This window comes from Dermacentor variabilis, chromosome 3 (assembly GCF_050947875.1).
Source record: "Dermacentor variabilis isolate Ectoservices chromosome 3, ASM5094787v1, whole genome shotgun sequence".
NCBI classification, from domain to species: Eukaryota; Metazoa; Arthropoda; class Arachnida; order Ixodida; family Ixodidae; genus Dermacentor; species Dermacentor variabilis.
The window spans coordinates 80,906,893-80,918,987 of NC_134570.1; the positions used below are offsets into that span (position 1 = coordinate 80,906,893).

General features: G+C 42.9%; 1 protein-coding gene across 11 annotated transcripts in view; it reads right to left on the minus strand.

Moving 5' to 3' along the window:
* Positions 1 to 12,095, minus strand: part of LOC142575940 (E3 ubiquitin-protein ligase MIB2-like) — a 291,148-nt gene that overhangs the window by 92,304 nt on the left and 186,749 nt on the right. For all 11 annotated transcript variants that reach the window (XR_012826743.1, XM_075685763.1, XM_075685762.1 and 8 more), the window contains one exon: positions 5,890 to 6,032. Coding sequence is in view for 10 of the 11 variants with exons in the window: in XM_075685763.1 (XP_075541878.1) it covers positions 5,890 to 6,032 (143 nt within the window). In the remaining variant the exon portion in view is untranslated. The remainder of the gene's footprint in view (positions 1 to 5,889; positions 6,033 to 12,095) is intronic.

The window sequence follows — 12,095 nt, forward strand, 5'->3', positions numbered from 1 at the left end:
TCGCGAATATCAGAAGTATCCCTAATAAGCGAACCAATTTGTCGTCCCTTGCTGATTCCTGTCCAGCGGACATCATCATCCTCACTGAAACGTGGCTATCGGCTAAAATAATAGATTGCGAAATCTTCGACTGCGAGAAAGCCTATACTATTTATAGGTATGACCATGACATGCACCCGGAGGGGCCGTACTAATTGCTGTCAGTGACTCGCTTGTTTTTTCACCTGTTGCAATTGTGTCCCCTCTGGAATTAGTGTGTTTACGTGTTCAACCTGGCTATCGAGAATTTCTGTTCTGCGCACGCTATCGGCCTCCCACTGCATTTATGTCGTTTTGTAATGAATTACATGACGCACTTAATAGCGTAATCATTCGATTCCCCAGCCTGCCATTGTTCCTTTTGGGCGATATTAATTACCCTGCCGTTATGTGGAGCGACCAGGCTACATAATTCTTGTGAGTGCATTAATTTTCAGAGCCTTTGTAACGATTTCAATCTAACCCAACTTGTTCTTTAACCAACTAGAACCACTGTATCAGTCTCGAACATTCTTGATCATGTTTTGACCAACACGCCTGATGTAGCCTGCCCTCTTACTTACCTAAGTGATCATTCTTTGATCCACTTTACAATCAAAGCTAGGACCTTATCCGACAAAAAGCATGAAAAGGTTCGCGATTACGGTCGGGCAGACGTAACGTCGATAATAGCCGAAATTCAATTAGTCCTCCTTGATATTACGTGCGATTTCTCTGGGTGCACAGTTGAGGAAAACTGGTGCCTCTATAAAAATAAACTAGGTTCTTTTGTCCAGCGCTTCATACCACAGCGAAAGATAATTTCTAACCCGCGGTCGCCCTGGTTTACTACTGCTCTACACGGCTTTTAAACAAAAAGAAACGTATTTTTCGTCTTGTTAAGCGAACCAATAACCCAGATCATTGGGCTGCCTATTTCCAAGTAAACATGCAGTACAATAACACCATCGAGCATGCCAAGGATTTGTTTTTCAACTCTTCTTTACCGAATATGTTGCAAACTAACCCGCGCAAGTTCTCGAACATTGTCAGTGGCTCCGAGAACTGTCCTATCCAACTTGTACGCGATGATAATACTTTAGTCCCTCCTCCACAGTGCTGATCACTGTTTAACGATGCGTTTGTTTCTTTTTTCTGTAAAACCACACCTGTTTCTTTTTCACGTTTTCACGACCGTAACTTTCCTTCTATGGATCCTATAATCATTGATTCTGTAGGAATCGGTAAACTCATTAGTAATCACAAATATCATCTTCGTCTGGCTGTGATTCACTTATGTAAAAAATGTTGAAAATTACTTAACTGTACTCCTCTGTTATGTTGTTTAACATTTTTGCTCAGTCTTTAGAGTGCTCCACAATTCCCGATTACTGGAAGTTAGGGAAGGTGGTTCCCGTCCATAAGTCACGTAATATAGATTTTCCCGATAATTGCAGACCAATATCGCTTACAAGCATCCCATGTAAGCTTCTTGAGCTCGTTTATTCACATTTATTCAAATTTCTAGAGGGAACTTCTTTTTTTACTAACTCCCCACAAGGTTTCAGGAAAATGTTTTCCTGTGAAACGCAACTACTATCTTTTACTAATGATCTCTTTATAAATAACGACATCAGCTTTGACGCTGATTGCATATTTTTGGATTTCGCTAAAGCTATTGATGGGGTGGCGTATGACTTACTCCTTACATTAAGCAAACTTAACTTAGACACCAAGGTATTCCGCTGGATTAAAGATTTTCTTTCTGACCGCACTCTAATGTGTCTGCTGACAACTGTTCATCTACTCTTTTGTCTGTCTCATCCGGCGTCCCACAAGGACCAGTGTCGGGACCCTCACCCTTTCTCATTTACATTAACGACCTCCTTGACTGCAGCACGTTTTCATCAACAAAACTTTTTGCCCACGATTGCGTTCTCTATAAAAAACTCGCCCAACCCTCTGATTAGCATGAACTTCAAGAAGATTTTAACCACTTGTCCTCATGCTGCAATAAATGAATGATGCGGCTCAACATCAAGAAGTGTAAAAGCATGCGAATAACTCGACGGGGCAGAGAGTATTTTCTTGACGGCATTCGACTAGATCCTGTGACATCATACAAGTACCTCGGCATCCACATCAGTTCTGATCTTTCTTGGCGCATACATGTTAAATATGTTATTAACAACGCAAACCGCATGCTGTGGTACTTGCGACGCAATTTTTCGCGAGCACCGTCGTCTGTAAAACTACATCTATATAAATATCTTATTCACCCTAAATTAGATTACGCATTCACTCTCTGGGACCCCAAAAAAACTACACTTTCAGAAATTATTGAATCTACCCAGAATCGCCCAGCACGTTTCATTTTATCAAATTACTCTCGGAATGCCAGGGTATCATCAATGAAAGAAACACTTGTCTTAACTGAACTATCTTGCTCCGTAAATACTCTCGCCTTTAATTGTTACACAAAATCTGTCATTATAATCCGATTTTAAAAGACGTTCTTTCTTCCACTCCCATCTACGTGTCATCGCGTTCAGATCATAACTATAAAGTTGGTGTGCCATCTTTTCGGACTAATTCCTACAGCGAATCTTTCATTCCAAGGATAGCAAAGAATGGCACCACCTTCCCGCTTCCATCGCCGCCAACATCGACATCAACAGCTTCAAGACTGCCATTCACGAAACGTTTTGTTAAGTTGTTTTCTCTACTTTTTATGACTGTATTTCTTCTCTATTTTACTGTGCAAATATTTCGATTCACCACTCCTTCCTGTAATGCCATTGGGCCTTGGAAGTATGCTAATAAATAAGTAAATAAATATCCAACCAGTGCATCTTTGTTTTCTTACGGGGGTATGAGCCATTCCTGATGATGATATTTTTGTATCGATGAACCAGAGGTCGCTTTTGTTCGGTATGAGCGATTGCAACGAGCCACTTAAGGCTTTCGTCTCAATACAGGAAACCTTTTATCGCCATTACATACCTGATTCTCTCACGAAAGCTAAGACTCATAAAAATTTCTCTTTATTTCTTTTTGTACATTCTTTCTCTATGGCTCTTCATTCTAGAGCACGGGCGATGTAATAGGAAACTTCAGACACTCATGCTAGTCGGAGCTACAGCGTCTGTACCAGTTTCTGAGGAGGGGCAAAGCATCGAACATATCGTGTATGTGGTTCATGCAGATTTGTTTGTGGGAGGTCTGGGGGGGGGGGGGGGGGGGGTCTCACTTTGGTATGGTGATTGATGATGAAGATGGCTACACGAATACTTACGATCATTATTTAAGCTCCTTGCGCCCAACAATATGTGGACGAGAAGATATGAAATACGCACAGTGTTCATATGTTTCATATCTTCTCGTCCTCGTCTTGTTGTGCACTAAAAGCTTAATGATGTCATACGAACATGCCTAACCATGCACGTTAGTCATTTACAATCGTTAATAACAACAACAACAATAATAACAGCTATTACAATAACCTCAGTGAAAAGTAATCATAGTAGAGATAAGCAGGGGTGATAGGAGCCAACACTGCTCCTATGCCACTGATCTGTACTGAATAACAGTGGCAGGTACATATGAGTACGCGTGCAGCAGTGGCGTAATTCGAATATACAACCAAATTAGCCAGCGGCACGGTCTAAGCTAAGCGGCGATTACAGGAAATCATTTATGAATGCCATTTCTTTTTCACTTAATGCTAGTGACCTCTCCCTCGCCCGCCCCAGCGTGATAACGCGTTTATTTCCTGCTCTTTTTATGAAGAAAGCTTCGATTATCTCCCTTTCAGTGCGGCTTATTGCTTTCCTAAGAAAGGTTGTTTTGTCGAGGAGTGGCACACAACCACAGCGCTTGCAGTGGCCTGCCAAATGACCGCCCAAGTTACTGTTCGCCGCAAACCGGTGCTCGCTGGCTCGATAATTGAGGCATTGTCCCGTTTGTCCCAATATGCACCTTGCCACACTTTAGGGGAATATTGCAAACGACATCGCTGACACAATGGGTGTAGAGTGTGACGTGCTTTTTGAAGCGTATAGCCGGCAGCTTAGTCGCCATCAAAGAGCAGATTTTGGCCAATTCGCATGGGGCGGAAAAGACAATGTGCACATTGTAACTGCGGAGTGTTGTGAGCATGGGCGTGGTATTGAAACGGAGTCGTCGATTGTGATTTGCTGCTGGACAATCTTCAGATTCCCTAGCGGACTCCCCTAGGGAAGACGAGGGTATTAAAAGTGGGAACTTTTCAAGCAGGGGTGCTGATGTGAACCCTAAAGTTTAACTTGCTCCTGCATGAAGTGGGCTTCCGTACAGGAGCTGTGTAACTAAACCTATAAACCCTTTTTCCTTCATTTTCTACAGCCTGACGTTGTAGTCAATGGGCTTGGTGGATTCGTTGCCCTAGCGCTACCCTAAGCTGCAACACCACTTAACAAATCAGGTCTGTGAAAGCCAAATTGGAGGTTTGCGCGACTACACGTGGAAGAAGCGACGAGCAAATTAAAAGAAAATGGCAAAAGAGGCCAGCAAAATATTGTTAGTAATGAATACTTCATCTCCTTTAAAGTACTTGGCACTGTACAAGCAGTATGAAGACGTTAGAATATGCTGTGCTTAGATGTTACGTTTAAAACCTCTTCTGGAAGTTCACTGAACATTTCTGCTACATACGCCCATCTAGCCTTGCTGAACCTCTTCGTACAACAGTGTGCTGCGAAGGAACTGGATGCCTTGAGCATCGACCGGGGAGCGAAATCATAATAATAATAATCAATCAAACAAAGGTGTATTTTAACGTGCCCAGGAACAACCAAGAGGGTTTGCTGGCGCTCTAGGCAAAACATTTGCACAGGAAGAACAGTGCGCTCAGATACAAAAAATAATAATTTCGCGAATACAGATTTTAAGAGCTTAAAATGTGCACACGAAAAGAATACAAAGCAAAAGTGGAGAAACAGAAAACCAATTACAGAATGGCGGAACACACAACAGACATGAATTTTTATTTCAGTTATTGAAATAACATCAATATTATAAGTAATAATATTATTATTAATAATAATTTTTTCACCATCTCAGCGCGCGTTCTAACGACACATTTCTTTTGATACAAGAAGCGTCGGCCTTCACGCATCTCGTTTTACTACTGTGCTTGCCTTGACTATGTGTTCCAGTGGCCATAACCCGACGCAACTGATTTCCTGAGGCATACAGAGACAGCAATAACGCTAGCTTGTATTAGTTTTGGCTGAACATGAAAGAAAAAAAAATATTTTAATGATGAAGTATGTAGGCCAGCTGTGTGTGCTCCGATAATGAAGGGCCGGAACCTAATATATCAATGTCGAACAAGATTTTAAAGAAAATAAAGCCCATGAGGGCCAAACTGCAACGTTAAGTAGGCTTTCCTGTAAAGCAAATACAACTTATTTTTTACAGCAGTGTTAATTGAACCATAGGTTTAGCCTGACAACGATGTCGGGCCTGCTATTCTGTCACGTGTCATAGGCTGGCGCTGCGCACACAAATTTTAACGGCGGTCAGAACATTCGGACATGCCCCTGGTCGACTTCTGGATCCGCGTATGCATAGCACGTGGCACATCACACATGGTGCACGGCTTGTACATGGCAAATAGTGCAGAGCCGCCTTCGCACCCACGTCAGTGTTTAACACCAATTATACTAATACCATTATTTCATTGCCGCAGCAGTAATGCACGTGATATAAATCGGACTAGATATTCTTGAAATAATTCACCAAGATTCCTTTACTGCTTCACCAGCAACACATCTTGTTCAATCTGCATGCAATGCGAGATGAGCGTATGGTAGTGCCAAAAGAGCCTACCTTTTCCATAAGTGGGTTCCAGCCTCCATGGCCGTTTTGGAGAAACTTAAAGCTCTCCAGATCTAGTGTGATTGCAATGCGATCGCCCTCGCAGAACTCCGGACTGGCACTATTTGAACTGTCACGTCTGACCTTGACTGGTGCTGCAACGAAATAAAGTAAACACATTTTTTTTAGTACAGTGCGGGAGCTAGGATGGTAGTTTGCATGAGTTGGTAAGGTGCCATGGCAAAAGAAGCAGACATAGAACGCAGATGAAAAGTAGCCATGTGATCAGACTGTGGTTTATTTTCATCCCTGTCCAATTGATGCTCGTTTTACTGATTCACACATTGACGGACATTAAAACGTATATTTTATGCTTAATAAATAATTCGCAAACTAAAATTACTCGTTTTCCAGAATATTAATTCCATGAAACTTTTTCTGTTCATAATGAACTTTCATACTCATTAAGCCCACTATGACCCAAACGTTAAAAGGACCGAGCAATTTTTCTATAAATTTATTCCGAACGAAAGCCAAAGCGAAAACAGTAGGGTGAAAGGAATTATCGCAAAGCAAACCAACCCTATTTATATGTCGCATCAACTTCAAAACACAAGGAAAATTTGTGCCACATTCAACGCAACATTTCAGGTATCTGGATGCCCCGTTTTGCTCTTTTACGAACTAGTACTGCAGGCACAATTGCTGCGGTGCGATGACCATACGTAGCAGTATAGTGGCACGCAATGATCACCAAGCCTGCTCTGCTCATTAAAGGCGTTATGTGTATGATTAAAATGGCTTCCAACAGTTGGAAGTTGGCGTGTCATGTGTGCAGCACTTGATGGCTACAATTCCATAGTCATAACAGCTTCTGCGTGGCTGTCACGATAATTAGGTGATAACCTAAGCGCCCGTAGAATGTAAAGTCTGGGTTCTTTCGCAGTACTTACGGAGTGACAATATTTTGAGAATGTAGATCGCACATTACATACTTAGCCATTCACTATCGTGCCACAGCTCAACTTCACGTTCATTGCATGAAGTACGCGAAATGACCGCGCCGTGATTATGCTATCGGTGCTGCTCAACAATTCACTTTTCTCGGCTGTGTTGCACAGCCTCTTTAAAAAAGAACCCGTAACTGTACAAGTGCATGGATAAAAAAGACGCCACATGAAGGACTAACCACACCACCACAGCAAATATATGTGCGCTACCAGGTCCCCTGATGTATGATGCCTCCATTATAGATGATAATTAAACCTATCAAAACAAAAAAGAAGTAATTGCATTGCACTCCAGCACGTAATAGTGTGCAGTTTGTCCATTTTTACAAGAAAACCGAGTGATTCTGCTCATCTTTACACTTCTATGTTATTATTCGCAGGAATGTGGTGCCTGCTCTGTGCAGCCCTTTCACTTGGGGTCATAGACAGTTTGTGAAACTACAGGACCACTTAAAACTTTGGTCCATTGCGGAATACGTACACGCAAGTCACGCTGTTTGTAATGGGTTGAATTACGACAGAATAATTGAGCGCCCCCAAGATTCTGTATGGGTATCTTAACAGTCTCGATATGCTAAATGCCTGCATTCACTTGGTGTTCGAAGTAGGCGTGTACGAATATCTATTAATATATATCAAATGGAATGTCGAATCAAGAAAGAACATCCAAATCTCGAATCGAATACCGAAAAGTCTATCACGAAATTTCGTCATTGCAAATTTTCTGCAAGACGGTGTTGCACATGTTCGGGAGCGTACTAGCATTGCACAACAGTAATGTAATAATAAGCTATCCGTAACAGAAATGCATAGAAATGGAGATATAACGTTTGGTCTACTCTCATTAAAGAGAGCTCCAAATTAATCTGCTACTACTAATTGCAGCTAAGTCCAAGTATATGAAGGTCTGCAAAATTTTTTATCTGTAGAATGCCTGTTGAAGAGATAAAGTGATGCTTCCCCTACGAAGCTAAAGAATTGGTTACGTTATTTTCTGTTGAATGTCAATGAGGTTCTCAGCTTGATAGATGGCCTGGGCTTTATACAACAATCCTTCTTTTGGGGGATAGGAAGTATTGATTTACAGTCTTCTGCCAAAATACAGAAGCGTCTTCCCTATATTATGGCCCCCGCCGTGGTTGTTTAGTGGATTTGTTGTTGCACTGCTAAGCCCAAAGCGGAAGCCTAATCGGAAACAAATCCCGGCCGCAGAGGCCACATTTCCATGGGGGCGAAATGCAAAAACGCCCATGTATTGGTGAGTTGGGTGGTCATCAAAGTACCCCAGATGTTCGAAGTTAATCCGGAGTCCTGCACTGCGGCGCGCCTCATAATGAAATCCTGGTTCTAGCACGTAAAACCGCAGAATTTAAATTGTTCTTACGGCAAAGAGGTTATCGTTAAACCAATCTACGCGGCCCACCAAAGCGCGAACCGCGAATCACGTGGCTTCATCGCCTTTGTGCACGTAGATATCGTTGACGCTGTGCGGCGCGACCAAGGTCACGACGATCAGCGCTGACGGTAAAGATCAGGCGTTCTTTCTTTTTCCATGGCAATTATATGGACACTCGAAGCGCATTTCTGCAGGCGCAGTTGACGTGATGTTGCGCATAAAATTCAAGGCCGATAACACCGTGGCCGTATACTGTAGGCACGAGCGAACGCGCGCGAGGGGAGCAGGCGATCGCGTATGAATCCCGCGCGCAGTAGGCGGGGACCAAATGCGCTGTCTTCCGTTGCGCGAAAGTACCGGGGTAAAGGCGGGAGGGAGGGAGAGGGGGTGGAGGTGTGCTCTGACCGCGCCCGAGGGGCGCCGACGATTGCGGTTCAACATTGCGCGTGCAAGGGAGAAAGCGGGGAGGAAACGCGCCGACTTCCGTCGCGCGCATGGCGCGTGGGGGAGGGTAGTGAGGGCGGGAATGTGTACTCCGGTAGCAACTGCGGATTTATCGGCCGCGCGTGCCTTAAGCCTGCTTCACATGATGCGATTTTCGTCGCACCGCAAGTCCGATTTCCGTCGCGTGCGACGGAAATCACAGTTGCACAGACGAACCCCCGATTTTTTGCACTGATGACCGTCCGGTGCGATGTTTCGTTGAAACTGCGTGAACTATTTTGCCAGTTTGTTTTGGAGAACGGCGTCTCGCTCAACAAGTGCAATGCGCGGAGACGTGGGTTGCCGAATTCGGTACGTACTCGAAGGGAGAATAAAACACTTGTACCGCAGATTCCATTCTCCCATTTTTATGTTCTCGTTGACGCGCTACGCAATAAATAAAGTCCATTTTCGCGTTTGCTTCGTACGCCACTGCGAGTTGGGTGTTTGATGTCCACGAGTCAACATGGCCTTTTGCGGTCGTCATAATGTTTTTCTGTTGAGTAGCATACAAAAATCACCGCGTACGGAGCACCTTAAATAATTTCAACCTAGGCAAGGGCAAAAGAAAAGATAGCACATCACTCGAAGTTTCAATGTTGTGCTGAACGCGGTAGTGTTCAGTTGCATTTTCTTGTGGGCTTTCAAGCGTGACTTTCCCGATGCATCTTGAAAGGTTTTCTTTCCTCTCTCCTTAAATTTTACATGGCAAACGCGCAGGCTATCGTAATGAATTTTCTGCGATAGCATTAGCTCCTTGGCTTGAATAAACAGCGTCTTCAATTTGTTTTCGAATATTTTATGCACATTACGTTGCACCTCTTCTCTGTAGAATTCTTTTTCCTTGCACAGAAACAAATAAACCTTCAATACGTTGCTCTCTTTGTATCTTTACTGCACCTATAGCAACATTTGCTTTGAACGGTAGTTACCTCTACAGTTCGTAAATTATTTGCTTGCTTTAGTGGCACAGTGACCCCGCACTCTCCAGCACCGTCATTTAAAACTCCTGCAACAATGCGAAAAGCAGGTAAACAGCCAGTTCTTGTGCAGACGAAACGGTAGAAGACGACACGTTAAAGTAAATCAAAACTGTGCAGTGAAGTCAGCCAGTTGCATACCTTTCTGTGAATCTTTATACTTCTTGCACGTCCACAGCTAATCAAGTGGGCAGAAATATCCACGCTTTACATGTTTCTAATAACAGTTTCTAATAAGTTTGTGATCACGTTTATTAGTGTGTAAACCCTTATATCGATATCCTCTGTGATTACTACCTTTATAAGTATTAAAGTACCATGCTGCTTGCAAGAACGTATTCCCCTAAGATTTTAAAAGAAATTTCTGCATTTCAACTATACACAATGTGCAGTTTATTTAATAAAGGATAACGAACTGTCTTTTTTTTTCAATGACCGACTTATCGCAACTTTCAGCTACATACAGGCAAGAAAAATAAACATCTGTAGAGAAAGAAATTGTTCAATTTGTTCGCCTGCCACTGTAGTTAGAGCATTCTGCTGCTAAGACAAGGTGAGGGGTTGAATTGCGAGCCGTGGCAGTGGCATTTGGATGGAAGTCACGGGTAAAAGAAAACCTCTTGCACTTTTGGTTCATCATTTATTGAACTCTAAAACTTTGCAGGGCTATTCCATAAGGGCCTATGCATATGCAAAGTCTAACGAGCAATACTAACACCAACTGAAAGCAAAGGGCACAATTGTAGAACAAGCATCTTTCCTGATGCTCCGAATGTGTAAACATTCATTTCGTCAGTATCTACTCTTCAACAGCACTGCACAAATAAGGATGGTCAGGCATACTAAACACTATCAGGTAGCTGGTTCTACAGGTGCATAGATGTCAAAGGACATGAATGCTCATACTACATCATGCACAAAGCCCAAAGAAAACCTTTGTCAAGAGTTGTCCCTTCTCGCAGATATGAGTGGGCCATAAGAACCAGTAACTTTATTAGAAAGCACTGTGTAATCCCACTTATGAAAGAATGAAGAGAGTGAAGAGGCTTTTAATACAGTACCTCATGCTACTTCAATAGGAGGAACAATGAACAAGAAAATTGGTGGTAGAGCATGTAAGCTTAACCGTAACTTTTCGAAAGACAGAAAATTACAGGTGAGAGTTGGAGGTAAACTTCGCCCACCCACACCAACAACACAGGCATACCACAAGAAGTACTACAGTTTATCGAGTTCTACAGTCTATGAGAAAGCTATTTTATACAGAAATCAAGAATGGTGCAACAATCTCTCGACAACATGACAGACTTTCTTAGCCAGTCTGGCCTCTCATTTTCTGATAAGTCAGTTTACATCGACATCGCAAATAAGACCAGAATCAAGCACTACCCCAGATTGCACATTGTGCTTCCCATATCTGGGCAAATATATCCGCAAGTCGACAGCTCCAAATCCTCGGCTAGTGTAAGACCAAGATGGCAGGGCCAGCACGTGGGCGAAACAATTATGCCATGCCTAGACACAAATTCTACACCCAGAGAAAAGAACAATCGCAAACTAGTGGAGGTGGACGAGCGGATACTATGGAAAATCGTAGATGCTGTACTTGTGTCCAAGGTATTGTACGGTATGAATTACCAGCAGGGCACAAAAACACAACTCATCGAATACAGGCGTCGGGTACTGACAGGTCTTTTCAACTTTACCATGCCTGAAGACCTCTACGAAAAAGAGCAAGCGAACAGGCACACAGATAGAGTAGAGTTGCAGTCTGCGGCCCAAATTCTTTGCCTAAAAAGCTCGGAACCTGGTTGCAATATAATATGCCAGCTAGCATGTGAGATACATAAACGACTACCACTCCCTTCAGAAATACAACCTCAGGAGCACCTGAACTTGAAACACAACAAGCCCATACCATGCAATACGGGGGCAAACAATTATGAAAGGAGACTATATGCAATTGCCAAACACACAGAAGAGGTTGCCAATCTTGAAGACACAAACAAACATCAGGCACATATAGTACACTGATGTTGCAATAACAATGTAACAGTAGTCTGATGCTACATGAAATTAAGTATCATGCAACCAGAAAAGCTGAACTGAGAGCAATCAAAACAGTACTTGAAGTGCAAATTTGCAGACTACAACATCCTGCATGCCTGCAGCGATTCACCAGAAACAGTCAGGGCCTACATATCACACAGGATTTTCAGGAAAATCAAGAGATTGACACGCAACTTGCAAGCACATGGCCAAGAAGTTAAATTGCACGATACATAGCCATGCAGATATTCCAGGACCCAATTGGGCTCATGAGCCCAGCATAAGAGCTGGAAACTGGAT